The sequence below is a fragment of the Rhinoraja longicauda genome, chromosome 3 (assembly GCF_053455715.1).
Source record: "Rhinoraja longicauda isolate Sanriku21f chromosome 3, sRhiLon1.1, whole genome shotgun sequence".
In the NCBI taxonomy this organism is placed as follows: domain Eukaryota; kingdom Metazoa; phylum Chordata; class Chondrichthyes; order Rajiformes; family Arhynchobatidae; genus Rhinoraja; species Rhinoraja longicauda.
The window spans coordinates 59,526,543-59,545,704 of record NC_135955.1 but is presented as its reverse complement, the minus strand read 5'-3'; the positions used below and the strand labels follow the sequence as shown (position 1 = coordinate 59,545,704).

The 19,162-nt window shown below is 41.6% G+C and overlaps 1 protein-coding gene across 2 annotated transcripts in view; it reads left to right on the top strand.

The window, feature by feature from the left end:
- The first annotated feature begins 11,688 nt into the window (after positions 1-11,688).
- vps13a (vacuolar protein sorting 13 homolog A) overlaps positions 11,689-19,162 on the top strand; it is a 283,176-nt gene continuing 275,702 nt past the window's right edge. For both annotated transcript variants that reach the window (XM_078396225.1, XM_078396227.1), the window contains exon 1: positions 11,689-11,873. In XM_078396225.1, the coding sequence (XP_078252351.1) occupies positions 11,774-11,873 (100 nt within the window). In that variant the 5' untranslated portion in view covers positions 11,689-11,773. The remainder of the gene's footprint in view (positions 11,874-19,162) is intronic.

Here is a 19,162-nt window from a genome sequence, read left to right as displayed (position 1 = left end):
GCATTTAGCAGCAAAAGAGAATCCCATGCCAACTATATGGTTTCCACATGGAAAGGCATCACCATATCATACCTAAAAAAAGGAACCAACCGTCCAGTTCAATAAAAAAACTAAACTTAACACATAATTCTGGGACAAGTTAGCCTATAAATGTTGAGAGAAACTATAGGCACCATGTCAGAAAAACAAAGTAAGATTCAGTTTGAAAAAATCTGAACCTGGCATCCTCAATCAACTTGGTTACTTTACTTTGTGAATACTATATCTGAAACACAATTAATACAAATAGCAAGCCCTATAGTATATATTTTCCCCAATGAAGTTGAATGTGTAGCGCAAGTTAGAGTCCAAATAACAATTACATTCTCGCACTTTTCCCCTTCTTAAGCTAACAATCAATGTATCAAAGGTGAAGTAATTGAATACCACAAAGGTAAAAGGAGTCCATGAACTTTAGCAGCACAGTGCCACAGGGATCATGGGAGACTCCATATTTTGACAGGCTTACACAAAGTACATAGAGATGATTGGTTAATTTTAATTATTTCGATCTTCAACTTTTTATTCTTTGGTGACACACCTTACTGAAAAAATATTTACTTGTCAGACTAATGAGAGTTTCTCTCCTCACCTATTATGAGCTTAAATAAGCACTATCATTGCAAACAAATACAAAACAATTTAAAATGCCTTGGGCAGTACCCGATGTAATATATCCCTCTTTGAATATGGTAAGCAAAATAAGTTTAATGCACCTAGAAAGAGAAAAATACAGTTGCACAAGGAGATATAGGTTTTATGAATAAAGGGATCTTGACACTACTTGACATTCATTCTTTATTGCCAGGTTCACATTTCTCTCCTTCATTGAACATCATGATGAAATGTCTTTAGAAAATGAATGAACATCAGGTTTTATAATAGTATGACTGCCTTCCACCTCTATTTAAGGAACCTTGGGAAAGCCAACAAAGCACCAGGCATTAAATTATTTTTGACAGCAGCTACAGGCTATGACAAGCTAGAACCTTTACCCTTACCTTCAGTATTTGGAAAATGAGTTTCTAAACTTCCCTGAAATTTTACTTTAAAGATTTACATTTGCATTTGATTTGGTAAACATAATTTAAGAGGAATGGTTACCAAGGAGAACTGAACTGGCTTTCTAACATTATGCCTTAATATTTTAAATAAAATTTAATTTATTGTGCACATAATAAGCTCTGCTTGCTTTTAAGAATACAATTAAACTGTACAAAAGTAACTCGAGAGTATAATATTTTTAATGCTTGCATCATCCAGAGACTAACTACAGATTAAATATAACTATAACCAAATATTTTCATAACCCAATAATGATTTGAGGTTATTTGTCAAACAGAATTAGGCAAAAACAGTGCATTGCTGAAATCAATTCTACAGTGCATTCAGAAAGTATTCAGACCCCTTCACTTTTTCCACATTTTGCTACGTTACAGCCTTATTTAAAAATGGATTAAATTCATTTTTTTAATCATCAATCTACACACAATACCCCATAATAAAAAAGCGAAAACAAGTGTTTAAATTTTTTTAGCAAAGTAATTAAAAATAAATAACTGAAATATCACATTTACATAAGTATTCAGACCCTTTGCTATGACACTCAAAATTTAGCTTAGGTTCATCCTGTTTCCATTGATTATCCTTGAGATGTTTCTACAACTTGATTGGAGTCCACCAGTGGTAAATTAAATTGACTGGACATGATTTGGAAAGGCACACACCAGTCTATATAAGGTCCCACAGTTGACAGTGCATGTCAGAGCAATAACCATGCCTTGAAGACAAAGGAATTGTCTGTAGACCTCCGAGACAGATTTGTGTCGAGATACAGATCTGGGGAAGGGTATAAAACAATTTCTGCAGCATTGCAGGTCCCGAAGAGCACAGTGGCCTCCGTTATTCTTAAATGGAAAAACTTTGGAACCACCAGGACTCTTCATAGAGCTGGCCGCCCGGCCAAACTGAGCAACCGGGGGAGAAGAGCCTTGGTCAGGGAGGTGACCAAGAACCCGATAGTCACTCTGACAGAGCTCCAGTGATCCTCTGTGGAGATGAGAGAACCTTCCAGAAGGACAACTATAGACAATAGACAATAGGTGCAGGAGTAGGCCATTCGGCCCTTCGAGCCAGCACCACCTTTCAATGTGATCATGGCTGATCATTCTCAATCAGTACCCCAATCCTGCCTTCTCCCCATACCCCCTGACTCCGCTATCCTTAAGAGATCTACCCAGCACTCTCTTGAATGCATTCAGAGAATTGGCCTCCACTGCCTTCTGAGGCAGAGAATTCCACAGATTTACAACTCTCTGACTAAAAAAGTTTTTCCTCATCTCCGTTCTAAATGACCTACCCCTTATTCTTAAACTGTGGCCCCTGGTTCTGGACTCCCCCAACATTGGGAACATGTTTCCTGTCTCTAACGTGTCCAACCCCTTAATAATCTTATATGTGCAGCACTCCACAAATCAGACCTTTATGGCAGAGTGGCCAGATGGAAGCCACTCCTCAGTAAAAGACATGTGACAGCCCGCTTGGAGTTTGCCAAAAGGCACCTCAACAAGATTCTCTGGTCTGATGAAACCAAGATTGAACTCTTTGGCCTGAATGCCAAGCGTCACGTCTGGAGGAAACAAGGCACCGCTCATCACCTGGCCAATACCATACCTACGGTGAAGCATGGTGGTGGCAGCATCATGCTGTGGGGATGTTTTTCAGCGGCAGGAACTGGGAGACTAGTCAGGATTGAGGGAAAGATGAACGGAGCAAAGTACAGAGAGTTCCTTGATGAAAGCCTGCTCCAGAGCGTTCTGGACTTCAGACTGGGGCGGAGGTTCACTTTTCAACAGGACAACGACCCTAAGCACACAGCCAAGACAACGCAGGAATGGCTTTGTGACAAGTCTGTGAATGTCCTTGAGTGGCCCAGCCAAAGCCCGGACTTGAACCCGATCGAACATCTCTGGAGGGACCTGAAAATAGCTGTGCTTTGACACCCCCACCCCCCCCCCCCCCCCCCCCCCCCCCCCACCCATCCAACCTGACAGAGTGTGAGAGGATCTGCAGAGAAGAATGGGAGAAATTACCTGCTTGCAGCGTCATACCCAAGAAGACTTGAGGCTGTAATCGCTGCCAAAGGTGCCTCAACAAAGTAGAGTAAAGGGTCTGAATGCTTATGTAAATGTGATATTTCAGTTATTTCTTTTTAATTACTTTGCAAAAATTTCTAAACACGTATTTTTGCTTTTTTAATATGGGGTATTGTGTGTAGATTGATGATAAAAAATGAATTTAATCCATTTTCAAATAAGGCTGTAATGTAACAAAATGTGGAAAGAATGAAGGGGTCTGAATACTTTCTGAATGCACTGTATAACTTTATATTGTAATTTTGAATCAGGAAGTGGCAGCACTTAATTGAATTAGTTTAGTTTCCTTTGCAGAACTTTTAAAGATAATTAGTTGACGGGAATTCGTCACTTACTGAGAATTGGTACTTTTTCCCATTTCTATTAAGGTCAGATCACAATAGCAATCAGGTGGTACATCAGATGGTACTCATCCCTTCCCACACAAAGTACCCCCTCCCCAGGTACCTTCCCCTGCAACCGCAGCAAATGAAACATCTGTATCTTTTCCTCATCCCCGACACTGTCCAGGGACCCCGACAGTCATTTCAGGTTGGGCATAAGTTCACTTGCACCTCCTCCAACCTCATCTACTGTATCTGCTGTTCCAGGTGTGGACGCTTATACATCGGCGAGACCAAACATAGACTGGGTGATCATTTCACTGAACACCTTTGCTCAGTCTGCCTGGGCCTACCTGATCTCCCCGTTGCCAAATACTTTAATTCCCCTTCCCACTCCCACACTGATCTTTCTGTCCTGGGCCTCCTCCATTGTCAGAGTGAGGCCAAATGCAAATTGGAGGAACTGCACCTACAACCCAGCAGTATGACTATTGATTTCTCTAACTTCAACTAACCCTTGCATCCTCTTTCTCTCCGTCCCTCCCCCTCCATCGTCGTTGTATTAGTTTCAATGTTGTCCTGGTGAGTTTCATTGTCTGTAACTTGTTTTCACCTAGCCCACAGCTGAGTTACTCTAGCAAGAAGGCAAGATAAGATTTGGCATTGCACAACAAGATACGACTAATTTGCAACTTTATTATGGAAGCACATTTATGTAGCCGTGCGGCCTAACCAAAGTTTTATAAAGCTGCATTGTTTTCTGTCTTTTATATTCAATGTCTTGACTAATGATGTCAAGTATACCATATGCCCACTTTACCACTGTCTGCTGTGTTGCCACTTTCAATGAGTTATGGACTTGGACTCCAGGATACTGTGATACATCAATACTGTTAAGTCTTGCTATTAACTGTATAGTTTCCCCTTACATTCTTCCAAACTGCAACACCTCAAACTTGTTTGGATCAAACTATACCTGCAATTTCTCTGCATATTTCTGTAGCTGATCTGTATCCCAGAGTATGCTTTGACAGTCTTCTTCACTGTCTGCATCTCTGCCAATTTTTGTGTTGACTGCACACTCACTAAGGAACCTATTGGCATTTATATCCAAATTGTTTATATGTATAAGTTGAACACTGATTTTCCGGCATCTTCGGTTCTAGAGTCTTCCTGGATTATCTATTTTTCTTGTCCAACAGAGGTCACGCGATAACGAAGCAACAATACTCCCCTGGCCTGCTACTGACACTCCTCCCGTGTCTCTAAAGCATCATGGAGTGCCAGAAATGTAAATTAAACAAACATAAAGTGTAAGCTGAATGTGACCGGCTGTGAATAGTTTTGTGCCCCATTTCTGAGGAAGGATGTGCTGGCATTGGAGAGGGTCTGGAGGAGCCTTACAAGAATGATCCTGGGAATGATTGGGTTAATGTACAAAGCATGTTCGAAGGCTCTGGGCATGTACTCATTGGAGTTTAGAAGGATGAGAGGGAATCTACCGAATAATGAAAGGTCTAGATAGAGTGAATGTGGAAAGGAAGTTTCCAGTAGTGGGACAGTCTAGGACCAGAGGGCACAGCCTCAGAATAAAAGGACTGAACTTTAGAATGGAGATGAGGAATTTCTTTAGCCAGAGGATGGTGAATCTGTGGAATTCTTTGCCACAGACGGTAGTGATGGTCAAGTCATTGGGTTTTTTTTAAACGCAAAGATTGATTGGTTCTTGATTCATAAGTGTGTCAAAGATTACGGGGAGAAGGCAGGAGAAAGGGCTTGGGAAGGAAAAATAAATCAGCCATGATCAAATAGCAGAGCAGACACAATGGGCCGAATGCCCTAATTCTGCTTCTATGTCTTCTGGTTTATTAATTTTTTGATCTGCTTTTAATCCTCTGTTTTAAAAATGTAAATTTACAAAACTATTATATACAAAGAGGTGGTTGGCCTGTCAATTTAAGCTGGAATTTGCATTCCACATCAGCAAAGTGGAACTCATCTAGCATTCAGCTAAAACATGGCAGAGCAATTGCTTATTTGAGTGTCTCCACAACCTACCACAAGCCACACAATTCCAACAAAAGGAAGTTTTTGTGCAATGTCACATTAGCTCCAGTTATCACATTTCAGAGCTGAAAATTAACTTACCAGACAACACCACAAGGTGGAGATCACATAACAGTCAAAAATAGATTTATATTGTATATTTAGAACAGCAGAATATGACAGATTATTTGATTATTTATAGAACGGAGACATTTTGTAGGACATTAAAAAGTATAAAAGGGGCAACATTTCTTTACATTTTAAATTAATGTTGTAAATTAAATGCATTCCACATTGAGTTGAATTCAAATAAAAATTCTGTGCTTTTACAATAAATTTTAAGATTCTAATTGAAAGAAACAAAGTCAATGGCCCAGAATTCATGGTCAAAATAACAATGCCCACAGTGCATTTAATCAAGCTAACGATTATTAAGGAATAAGTTGTCCATCACCTTGCATACTGACACAATAACTAATGAATTGTGTTTCATCACACATTTCTGCTTTTCTGCATGCACAGCAATCCGCAGCAATTTAGGGAAACTCACTGTGAGTTTCATCAAATTATTGCTTTTTCACTTTCATTGCCTTTGAAATGTGTTAAATTCATTTGTGGCATAAAGGAACTCCGTGTCTTGGAGAAAAATAAATATTTGTGTAATATAACAAATCAAAAATAACATTTTAAAACCATGAAATAGAAATTTCTGGAAGTTTAAAGTGAAATATACAGAAAGCAGTAGTAGTTAACCTGAAAATGGAATACAAAACAAAATCAACTCACATAATTAATTGCTGATCACAAAGTTGATCCACAGTTATAACAACAGTTAGTGTGAAAAGATGAAGTCCTCAAAATGCACTTTAAAAAATGAATAAATTAAATGTAAATGGGAGAAAGGTGACTCATGATGATTTGTTTCTTCTCAGTTAGATTTGAAGATGACTTGCCCTAAAACATCAACTGACTACATAATTCATAAATACTGATTGAAGTGTTGAATGTTTCTATCTTTTCTATTTTGAATTGAATATATTTGCCTTTGCAATTAAGAAGAATAGGGGGCTAATGGGACCTTTTTGTTAAAGATTCCTAATTTTTAGTAGAATGGATTAGCTGGTATCATTCATTTCCAGTTTCACTTCATAAAAAGATTCCACATTCCACTTATCCATTCATCCTCTCCCTCTCATCGGTGGGGTTTAATATTACAATTAAAATCTGCGCTGCTAATCGTTTACCAGTGACAGGTATGAATTAATTGAATATAATTCAATTAAAAGGTTGCAGAGAGTCAATCCACGTCGTGCAACAGTAAACTTTAATCGCCCAGATGTGAGGCCCAAAACTCAAATCAGGTTTAGAGAGAGAGACACTGGAAGTGGATGGCTTTGTCAACCTTGGCACATTCAGACAAAAATGAAAGCATGATAGGAGTGACAAGTTTAATAATCACAAGGAGGAAAATTGTTTAATTATGGCATTCCAGTATGGATTTATCCAGAGCTACATGTTTAACTGATTTCTTAGCATTTTTTGGTGATATATGGAGAGACGTTAATGCTAATGCTGTTGATATCGGGTACATGAACTTTCATACGGCTTTTAATAAGGTACCACATTAACAGCTCACCAGCAAACTTAAAGCACATGGCATTAAAAGTCATTGATAGCATAGAAAAGGAATCAGCTAAATAGCAGAAGGCCGTAGTAAATGTTTTTATTTGCATTAAAGGAAGGTTCCCCAGGAATTAATGCTGGGACTATTGTTCCTTTATGAATGACCCAGCCTTGAGAATACTATTTCTAAATTTGCAGATAATCTACAATTTGGAAGTACTGTGAACAAGAATGGTGATAATTGCAGCAGCCATAATGAGGCGGGTAATCACAAAGGCAACCAGCGCCTCTACTTTCTCAGCAGTTTAGAGATTTGGCTTATCACCGAATACACTGAACAATATTATACATATACACTCCAGAAAGTATCCTTACGAGTTATTGCAAAACCTGGTATGGCAATTCCATTGCGCAAGAGGCTACAGAAAGTGTGGCCTCATGGGCAATGACCTTGCCACCCGCCATGGCCTCTTTTTATTGCTATCTGCAGGCTTCTTCCTCCTTCCTCAGAGATAGAGAAGCCTGAAGTTCCATACCACTGGGTACAAGAACATGTATTTTCCTTAAAACATGAACCAGCACTAAAACAATCTTATCAACTTCACAAATGGAACACAATGTAACTTCAGCAGTGGAACACAAATCTTTTGCATTAACATGAACTTACTTTACTAATGTCTTTTCGCAGACCTTTTCACTTTGAACAATTAAGAGTATAAGTTATGTTTTTATGTGTTGTCTGCGGCTATGTACCTGTGAAGCTGCTGAAGCAAGATTTCCAATGTAACTGTACCTCACCATACTTGTCCATATGATAAACCTGACTTGGGAGAATGGGTTGGAACACTGCAGGTGATATTTAACATGGGGAAATGTGAAGTGATGCATTCTGATAAGAAAAATCAACAGTAATGCTAAGGCCTGATAGAGTACTGTCAGACCGCAGTTGAGAGCAGTTTTGGGCCACATATCTGAGGAAGGCTGTGCTGGCGTTGGGAGTGGGTCCAGAGAAGGTTAACAAGAATGATCCCGGGGATGAATGGTTTAACATATGGGCGTTCAATGGTACTGGGCCTGTACACGCTGGAGTTTAGAAGGATGAGGGGGATCTCATTGAAACTTACCGAAAAGTGAAAGGCATGGATAGAGTGTATGTAAAGAAGATGTTTCCACTAGTGGGCGAGTCTTGAACCAGAGGGCATAGTCCCAGAATAAAGGGTGTACCTTTAGAAAGGAGATGAGATGGATTTCTTTAGTCTGAGGGTGGTTTAAACTGTGGAATTCATTGCCACAGACAATCGCCCCAGACAGCTGTGGAGGCCAAGTCATTGGGTATGTTTAAAGCAGAGAATGACAGATGCTTGATTATTAATGGTTCAAGGTTATGGAGAGAAGGCAGGAGAATGGGGTTGAGAGGGAAATGTAGATCAGTCATGATTAATGGCAGAGGAGGCTCGATGGACGGAATGGCCTACTTCTGTTCCTGTGGCCTATGAACTAATGAAATACTAAAGGGAATAGCTTTAACGTGAGCAGGGCAAAGTTTAAAGGGGATGTGTGGGACAAGTTTTTTTTAAACAGATTGGAACACACTGCAGGAGGCAGTGGTTGAGGCAGATACGATAGTGGCATTTAAGAGACTTTTGGATTGGCATATGGATATACAGGGAAAGGAGAGATATGGATTATAAGCAGACGGATAAGAGTTGGTGCTGCAAATCTATTCAGCACAGACATGGTGGACCATAGGGCTTGTTTTTGTCCTGTACTGTTCTATGTTCTAAAAATGAATAACAATAAAATGGAATAAAGGATACAGTTTTAGAATGAGTGCAGGAGCAGGAGGTGAAGATATGCATGTGGAATCTTTGAAAGTAGCGTGGCAGGTTAAGAAAATAGTTAAGATGTACAGAATTTTGGGCCTCTGAGATTGGCATGACTATCAGAACAAGAAAGTCAAGCTTAACTTTTGTACAGTATTAGTCTGGCACCAGCTGGTTTTGTTTAATTCAGGGAACGATGCTGGAAAATTAGCGATCATCAGAAAGATTTACAATAGATTATTTGGTGGGGGGGGGGGAGGAAATGTAATTGAAACCAACCAGATAATGAAAGGCCTAGACAGAGTGGAAGTTGAAAGGGTTCAGTGCTGGGCCCGTTACCGTTTATCATCTATATCAATGATTTAGATGAGAACATACCTGGCAAGATTAGCAAGTTTGCTGATGATACAAAAGTGGGTGGTTTTGCAAATAGTAAAGATGGTTGTGAAAAATTGCAGCATGATCTTGATCGATTGGCCAGGTGGGCTGAGGAATGGTTGATGAAATTTGATACAGAGAATTGTGAGATGTTGCATTTTGGGAAGTCTAACATAGGCAGGACCTACACAGTGAATGGTAGGGCTCTGGGGAGTGTTGTTGAGCAGAGGGATCTGGGAGTACAGGTGCATGATTCCTTAAAGGTGGATTTGCAGGTAGATAGGGTGGTCAAAAAGGCTTTTGGCACATTCATCAGTCAGAGTATTGAGTATAGAAGTTGGGAGGTTATGTTGCAGTTGTATAAGATGCTGCCAGGACTCAAGGGCCTGAGCTACAGGGAGAAGTTGAACGGGCTGGGACTTTATTCCTAGGAGTGCAAGAGGATGAGGTGTGATCTTAAAGAAGTGTACAACATCATGAGAGGAATAGATCAGGTAAATGCACAAACTTTTGCCCAGAGTAAGGGAATTGAGAACTGGAGGACATAGGTTTAAGGGGGGAATGATTTTATAGAAACCTGAGGGGCAACTTTTTTTTTTACACAAAGTGTGGTGGAGATATGGAACAAGTTGCCAGAGGAAGTAGTTGAGGCAGGTACTATCATAACATTTAAGAGACATCTGGACAGGTACATGGATAGAATGGGTTTAGAGGATTATGAGCCAAGCACACACACTAGTGTAGGAAAATAACTGTAGATGCTGGTACAGATCGAAGGTATCACAAAATGCTGGAGTAACTCAGCAGGTCAGGCAGCATCTAGGAGAGGGAATGGGTGACGTTTCGGATCGAGACCCTTCTTCAGACTGATGTCAGGGGGCGGGACAAAGAAAGGATATAGGTGGAGACAGGAAGACAGTGGGAGAACTGGGAAGGGGGAGGGGAAGAGAGGGACAGAGGAACTATCTAAAATTGGAGAAGTCAATGTTCATACCGCTGGGCTGCAAGCTGCCCAAGCAAAATATGAGGTGCTGTTCCTCCAATTTCCAGTGGGCCTCACTATGGCACTGGAGGAGGCCCATGACAGAAAGGTCAGATTGGGAGTGGGAGGGGGAGTTGAAGTGCTCAGCCACCGGGAGTTCAGGTTGGTTAAGGCGGACTGAGCTTGGAGAGTCAATGTAGCCAGATAGGAGTAGTGTGGATGGGGTATGTTGGTCAGCATGGGTAAGTTGAGCCAAAGGGCCTGTTTCCACCCTATGACCTACATATGATCCACATATCCCTGCATATTCAGGTGCCTATCTAAGAGCCTTCTAAACACCATTACCATATCAGTTTCTACAACCACCCCAAGCAGAATGTTCCAGGCACCCACCACTCACGCCCCCACACATCTCTCTTTAGCATCCTCCCTCTGAACGTAACAATGTCCTCCTGATTTAAGGCATTTTCACCCTGGTTGAAAAAAGGTTCTGAATGTCTATGCTACTCAATTTTCTAAACCTGTGTCATATCTCCCCTGTCTCCAATATTCCAGAGAAAACAATCCCAGTTTGTCCAACCTCTCTATAGATGATGCCCTCGAATCAAGCAGGTTTCTGTTAAACCTCTTCTGCACCTTCTTCCAAGCCTACACATCTCTCTAATTGGCCAACGAGAACTACACCCAATACTCCAAATAATGCTTAACCAAACTTTTACAATGTTGCAAAATAACTTAACTCTTTTCGTCAAAGCCCCGACCTACTGTACATGAAAGTACACCATCAGCAATCTTTAACTTTATAAAAGTTAAATATATTTCAAATGTATTTTGGTCTCATAGCACTCTGAAATAGCATCTAAAGTGTGTGTGTATATATATATATATATTTATATTGATACACATTATGTGTATGTGTATATCTAAATATATACACACACAGAGGGCTTTCAGAGGGCTATGTGAGGCCAAACTACATTTGTGCAAAAATCATGTTAAGAATGTTGTATTTAACTTTATGCTCTTCCCTTATATTAAGCTTTCCAAATGCAACATCTCATACTTGTTGGGAATAAACTCCATCAGTCGAGCAAAAGCGGCCCCGATCCTCACGACTACCTGCATCGCCAGGTATCGCCACACAACTGTCAAGAAGGTGCTCGTGCACCAAAAGGGAGCGGCTTCAAAATGCGCCAGCCGTGAACGCGCGCGCGCACGCACGCGCTTTAGCCCTCCCAAGCCCACGGCTTTTGCTCGCAGATTTGCCGTTGGCGCTGACGTAGGTGGCGCGCTGGTTTGACGCCGGGTGGGTCGGTTTGGTGTCAACGCGCATCGCCTTCTCGCGCGTGCCCGGGCGAGGCGGTGGCGGCTCGAGTGACGGCCTAGGATGGTGATCAGAGAAAAATGGTGTTCGAGTCTATAGTGGTCGACGTTTTGAACCGTTTTTTGGGAGATTATGTTGTGAACTTAGATCCCTCGCAGTTGCAGTTAGGAATCTGGGGAGGTAAGGTTAATTTTTTTAACGTGTTATGTATGCCAGTTGATTTGGTCTGGGAGTTTACCTGCGTAAGTGATAATGGAAACAGGGTGGGAGTGACCCACCGGGGTTCTGCAGTAAAATCCACCACGACAAGCGATTTTATTTCATTTCAAACGATTGGTTTGCTCCAGTTTACTAACGCCTCAATCTATGCACACCCCTTATAAGTGAACGGGCTTACACATGGGACATGCGGATTGGATTTGCCGGTGCTGCGGGGCTGCGGGGCTGCAGGCATCTTCTGTCCGTTGGTAACTCGGTTCGCGGCCGCTTTCAGACTTGTAAACTGTTCCGGTTACCAAGATTTCTTTGGAGCGGAATATTGCCATAACCTGGGGACGACCGATAATCAATTTTCAGAAATGTACATTTTCCTCTTCAAATATTTCATCCTTTTTCCCCATATTTCTCAGTAGCTGTTTGTGCAAATGATATTCCAACACCGCACAACGCTATATTTAGATTATCGCTATGATTATAGGTAATACAATTGATTACAAATAAATGTTTTATCAGGGCTGACTTTAGATAGGTATATAATTTAACAGAACTGAGTAAAGTGTCTTAATGTGTCCCCCATAGATTATGTTGTAACCTTTACGATATTTTTATTCCCGTTGATTGCACATCCCAGGCAGATACCTGTCATTTTCTTAAACGTATGTATATAATCGATTCCTTAAAAACGAAAGTGAAAATCAGCTCGCATAAAAAATAATTTTAGAAAGACAAGTCACCACGAACATCTTTCATTTAACAAAAAGCTACCAAGTTGAAATGTTGAACTGTGAAAAACTGGTTCACGTAGTGATTCGATTTTTCGCTCGTGTTATGTTATGAAGTTTACCATATCCCATTTTTCAGTTATTTATTTTGTGTGTCATTTGTGGTATTATGCTGATATAATACCACAATGGATACACTAGATTATTTTGTTTTGATTTGCCTTGTGACTTTTGTATCTAGTTGAAAAAAATATTTTTGTTTTATTTTGATTAGAGTCAACAACTTAACTAAATTAATGTATTTCATTAAGCAGGATGTTCTCCATTCATTCATGATGTTTTATTTGGAGTATAGAGTCATATAGCCCAGAAACAGGCCCTTTGGCCCAACTTGTCCAAGCTGACCAAGGTACTCTATTTAAGATAGCCAGCTGGCGGGAGAAGGGGAAACACGGCCGGGAAGGGAGGTAGGAGAGCAAGGCCGAGAAGCAGGGGGCCACCGACCGGCCGGCTGGGGCAGAAGAGGAGGAGGAAAGGACGGGGTTGAGCGAACTGGGAGAGGAGCAGCGGGAAGAACCCGAACCGAGGGGCCTGGAGCGTCCACAGGGGCAGAAGCAGCGAGCGCTGGAGGTCGGCGACCCGCTGGGACCTGAGGGCGAAGGGCCCAGGGAGCTGTGCTCGACGGCCTTGGAGGAGGAGGCGGTGGAGGAGGAGCGGAGTGTCGATCCCGAAGAGGAGGAGGAAGAGGGGCCAGGGAGAGGCCGAGCAGCAGCGAGAGCTGATGGGAGACTGGGGAAGCCGAGCAGCAAAGTGCAGCCGCAACATTCAACTGCAACACCCTCTCAAATTTGGACTGGCGAATTGTTCCACAACAGCAGTCGTTCCGAACATAAAATAGAAGAAAAAGACTAAGCAAAGAGCTGCACTGAAAGCCATAGTAAGTGATTCCCTGCAGTAAATAGCTTGCCCCCCAGAAGGTGTTGCATGGCAACAGTACAGGTCAGGGGTCGTGACCTCACCTGCCGTGCAATCCCCCTATCGAGAAATTTGCAAAGGCACTTACTATTTTAAAGTGCTCTAATCATGCAGTTACATTTGGAAAAATAATTAAGAAAATGGACGGCTCGATGACCTTGATAATCGTGTATAATATATGTAATGGTGCAGCTGCATTCTATCTTTCTCTTTGCCCTACCTTTTGTACGAGTTTGGCTTTATTGTATTCATGTATACTAATATGTGATTTAATAGGTTAGTAAGCAAAACAAAACTTTTCATTGCACCTCGATACATATGAAAAGAATACAGTTAAACCTAGTAGGAAAACAAATTGGCCAAAGAAGAATTGTATATAACAGTGATTAATTCAAGATTGATCTATTCGTATAACTTTTACAGCATGTCAATCTTTAATTGCTTGACCCTGACCTCAACAGTGATCCTCACAAACTGTGACAAAGCAATTTAATCAAAACAAATAATCCCAAGCATTTAAACATGTGAAATCTTAGGCTATGTTAGATTTTACTTTTGGCCATAGATGGCCACAGAAAATATGCTTGGCACCAAGTTTCACCATGGAACATTGGTTTGGATATCCAGATAGATAAGTGCAGAGAAGTGAAATATTCTGACCCTGACAATTTATGACATTATGATCATGCTTTTCAGTGATTTACAAGAGTTATTGGTTCCACTGTCCACTTTCACATCCATGATCAAATCCATCCAAATAACTTTGCAACATAGTGTAATTGACATTTATGAAGTGACCAATCACTAAGATATGCAACATAAAATGTATATCTGGACCTTTCTTTAAAATCTTTCCCAGCTACGTTTTGGGGGAGAAAACCTTTATACATGATCAAGAGATAATTGCATCAAAATCATTTCATAAGATTACTCCTTTGCCATGTTTGCTGTGTTGTATTATTTGGATATTGGTGGTAGAGGCTTTTGAGTCATGACTGAATCCATTCTTACATTACATCAATAAGGGAACAACAAAAAATACTGAGATCATAAGAAATAGAACATGAGCAGTTGCTTGTTCCCCCATTCAATGAAAGTATTACTGATCTTTTACCTCCATGCCACGCCTCTTCACTGATCCAATCATCATATCATATCATCATATATATACAGCCGGAAACAGGCCTTTTCGGCCCACCAAGTCCGTGCCGCCCAGCGATCCCCGTACATTAACACTATCCTACACCCCACTAGGGACAATTTTTACATTTTACCCAGCCAATTAACCTACATACCTGTACGTCTTTGGAGTGTGGGAGGAAACCGAAGATCTCGGAGAAAACCCACGCAGGTCACGGGGAGAACGTACAAACTCCTTACAGTGCAGCACCCGTAGTCAGGATCGAACCTGAGTCTCCGGCGCTGCATTCGCTGTAAAGCAGCAACTCTACCGCTGCGCTACCGTGCCGCCCTGTTGCCTGATCTCATGTTTCTATGATTTATTTTGAAGTGCTTTGGGATATCCTGAGATTGTACTTCTGAAAAATAAAGGAAAGTTGTTTTCCTTATGTTATTTCTTTAATTTAGTGTGGTTGTTGACCAATGCAAATTGTGTATATTTGTTATCTGGTTCCTGCTTGCCAATAAATCCACATGTATGTGAAATTGCATTAAGTTGGTGATTGACATTTGATCAACGGTTATATGGAATGATGGTAAAAAAAGCCACTAGCTTTTGTTAACATTTATTCATCAACAGAAACCTATCAAAAAACTATCACAATATCCAATTGCTTCTAAAATGTTTGGCACTTTCACTTTCATTAACCTACCAAGAAAATTAATCCAGATGTGAAGTCCCATAGGATAAAATTGATAGTTACAGTTTGTAATAGTATAGTTTTGGTAATATGAATGTGGTTTGTTCCTCGTACGCATGAGGAGCTACAGGTGCAAGTAGCTAACTTTGGAAATTGAGCAGTTAGTGCGGAAATATTTCCAGCAACCCTAAATTATCATGTAATTTGGCAATTGAATGTTTTTGTTGTTCATCTCTCGAGTTCAGCATGTAATCCACCTCTTTAGCTTGAAATCCTGGTGTGGCCTAACCAGTACAAATTATATTGCTTTCTGCCATTCATGCTGTACAGTACAATATTTTACTTTATTACTCCATTAGTGTTTTGAAGTCCATAGAAACAGAAAAATAGGTGCAGGAGTAGTCCATTCAGCCCTTCGAGCCATTCAATATGATCATGGCTGATCAACTAAAATCAGTACCCCGTTCCTGCTTTTTCCCCATATCCCTTGATTCCTTTAGCCCTAAGAGCTAAATTTAACTCTCTTGAAAACATCCAGTGAATTGGCCTCCACTGCCTTCTGTGGCAGAGAATTCCACAGATTCACATCTCTGGGTGAATAAGTTTTTCCTCATCTCAGTCCTAAATGGCCCACCCCTTATTCTTGAACTGTGACCCCTGGTTCTGGACTTCCCCAACATCGGGAACATTTTTCCTGCATTTCGCCTGTCCAATCCTTTAAGAATTTTATATGTTTCTATGAGATCTCCTCGAATCCTAAATTCCAGTGGACAAGCCCAGTTGACCCATCCTTTCATCAAAAAGGAAGAAAGATTCTAAGGGGAGAAGGAGGCAACCGTGGCTGACAAGGGAAGTTAGGGATGGAATAAAACTATAAGAAAAGATCTACAATACAACAAAGAGTAGCAGGAAGCCAGAGGATTGGGAAACTTTCATAGGACAACAGAAGGTAACAAAACGGGCAATAGGAGCTGAAATGATGGAGTACGAGGGGAAGCTGGCCAAGAATATAAAGAAGGACAGTAAAAGCTTCTTTAGATATGTTAAGAGAAAAAGAGTAGCAAAGTCAAATGTGGGTCCCTTGAAGGCAGACACGGGTGAAATTATTATGGGTAACAAAGAAATGGCAGAAGAGTTGAACAGGTAATTCGAATCTGTCTTCACTAAGGAAGACACAAATAATCTCCCAGATGAACTAGAGGACAGAGGATCTAGTGTAAGGGCTAACATTATGAATGAAGCAATGTGGGTTTTATTGCAGGAGTGTAAAAGCTCCAGCTCGGATTATTCCTGGGGCATCCTGTTGTCAGCATGGAAGCGCGGTTTATGGCTGATCGTATCCTCTGATATCAGCAACTGGCCTCAAAGCTTTGAAGTGTTAAGAAGAACATCTTGCCATATGGACTGCCCTTTGTTCCCAAGAAAGAAGAGGTCACGATGGACACGGAGGTCCCGAAAGACACATAAAGATTTATAGGGCATTGTAAACTTGCCATATAAGGCAGTGATGGAAAAATACTGGCACATGTATTTAGGGTATAAAAGGTGTAAAATGTAAGCTTTCGGGGAGAGAGACTACACTAGCTTCCTAAGAGTTTCTAAACGCTTCGGTTTCTAGACTCTCTCCCACCTGGGTGAGTAGAATAAAGAGGTTAAACGAATCCGGTTGTCTGCCTGTTTTTTCTAATAGGCCACGGACTACACATTTGGCGTAGTCGGCAGGATCTCTTTGGCACCGTCAACCACGAACGACTAAGAGGCAGCGGTGACTGAAACACGTCCGAAGGGGACAGAGTGCACTTCTCGACCGTTGTTCGAGACCCCGAACGTTGACGTCTTTCAGACACTGAAGTCCCTCGTTTGGGGTTGATTTCGTGTTCAACTGACATTCACAGACGAACCGATAAGGATAAGGACAAGGACAAGGATAAGGACAAGGATAAGGTTAAGGATAAGGTTCCGGATTTGGAAGGTATGGGGCGGTCACTCTTGTTGTCATTGTCTTGGTCTGGATGAAATTGATTGTTCGGTAATATTTATTGGTAGTATTTATTGGTAACATAATTTCGTATAATTGGCAATCAGACATAAGGGACAGTCTTTGGATAAGCGTGATGGCGGTGCCCCGGTACAACACATGTGTTATTTATTTATTTGCTTCGTTAATGGAAAGATTGGGAAACGAGGCCTAGCCAGTGGGAGGTACATGGAATGTAGTGACTATCAAAGAGGATTAAAGAATGGAGAGAGGGGGTGCAGAAGCGCCATCAGGAGTCGAGGGAGCGAAGTTGGAGGGAAAATGCAAGTAGTAGAGGGATATCAGTGTGTGATAGGTTGGGAATACCGAAAACATGCGATATTTTGCAAGCGGAATGTAAGGTGTATGATCTAAGACTTGACCGTGATACCCGAGCTCGAGGAGAATTTAAAACCGGTACCAAAGGGATATATCCTGCACAACAACAACAAAAGTCAGAATCCGAACCACTGGAGTCTATAGCGGCTTTATTAGGTAATCAGGAATCCGAGGGTGACGAGGAACCCTGGACACATCCGATCCCCACAGCCCCACAGGCAGAGCCACCGGCTGCTGTGGTGCAAGTCCCGGTTCTACCCTCCCCGCCTGGATACTCGGGACTACCCCCCCGATTATGAGGCAGCATCAGGGAATATGGATAGGTCCCAGACAACCGTTGGTGAAAGGGTTAAGTTGCGCCACGAACAAGAATCCGCACAATTGACGTTAGAGATTGAGGATACTGCTTACCCTCACCTTTTTCAGTACACCTCATGCTGCCCAGCAGGCTGAATTATTTGCCCTCACGCAGGCCTGCCACCTTTGCGTTGACCAACGTGCTAATATTTACACCGACTCACGATATGCTTTTGGGGTTGCACATGATTTTGGTACCCTCTGGCAGCGCAGGGGCTTTTTGACTGCAGAAGGCACTCCTATTAAAAATGCCCTGTTTGTCCGAAATCTACTAGCGAGTTTAACACTCCCGAAAACCTTGGCTGTCATTAAATGTAATTCGCATACATCTGTCAAGGATCCCATTTCTTTCGGGAATGCATTGGCTGACACATTGGCACGCACAGAGGCCCTGACCCCTACCATTTTAGTTTCTTCAGGTGAACAACAGCAGTTTTCTGCAACTACCGCTATGCCCAGTGTTTCGGAATTCTGCCAGCTTCAGGGGACGCCCCCGAGGTTGAGAGACACCAATGGAGCCAGGATGGGTGTTCCCCTCGCAAATCTGACTCGCTTTGGGTTACTGCCTCTGGCAAAGTTTGTCCCTAACGCGCTTTTACCTGTTTTGTTGCATTATGTGCACTCTCTTACCTATGCTGGTAAGAGGGGAATGTTGGATGTAATAAATGCTATATGGTATCACCCCAAAATAATAATAATAATAATAATAATTCATTTATTTTATATAGCGCCTTATCGCATGCTCGAAGCGCTTTACAAAAACAATTAACATAGAAACAAACAGACAAACTATCCTGACGGAAAAACGGCGAATACTCAACGCCAGCGTCCTCTCACGTCAGGGTCCGGCAGTAGACATTAAAAAGCACAAGACACACAGATATAATTTTTTACACAAAACAGCCATCACAGTGATTGCTCTAGGCATACCCTCACTGTGATGGAAGGCAAAGTCTTATCTCCTCCTCATTCTTCTCCCTTGGTGCCACGAGGTGATCGAGACTCCCAACTTTTTGAAGC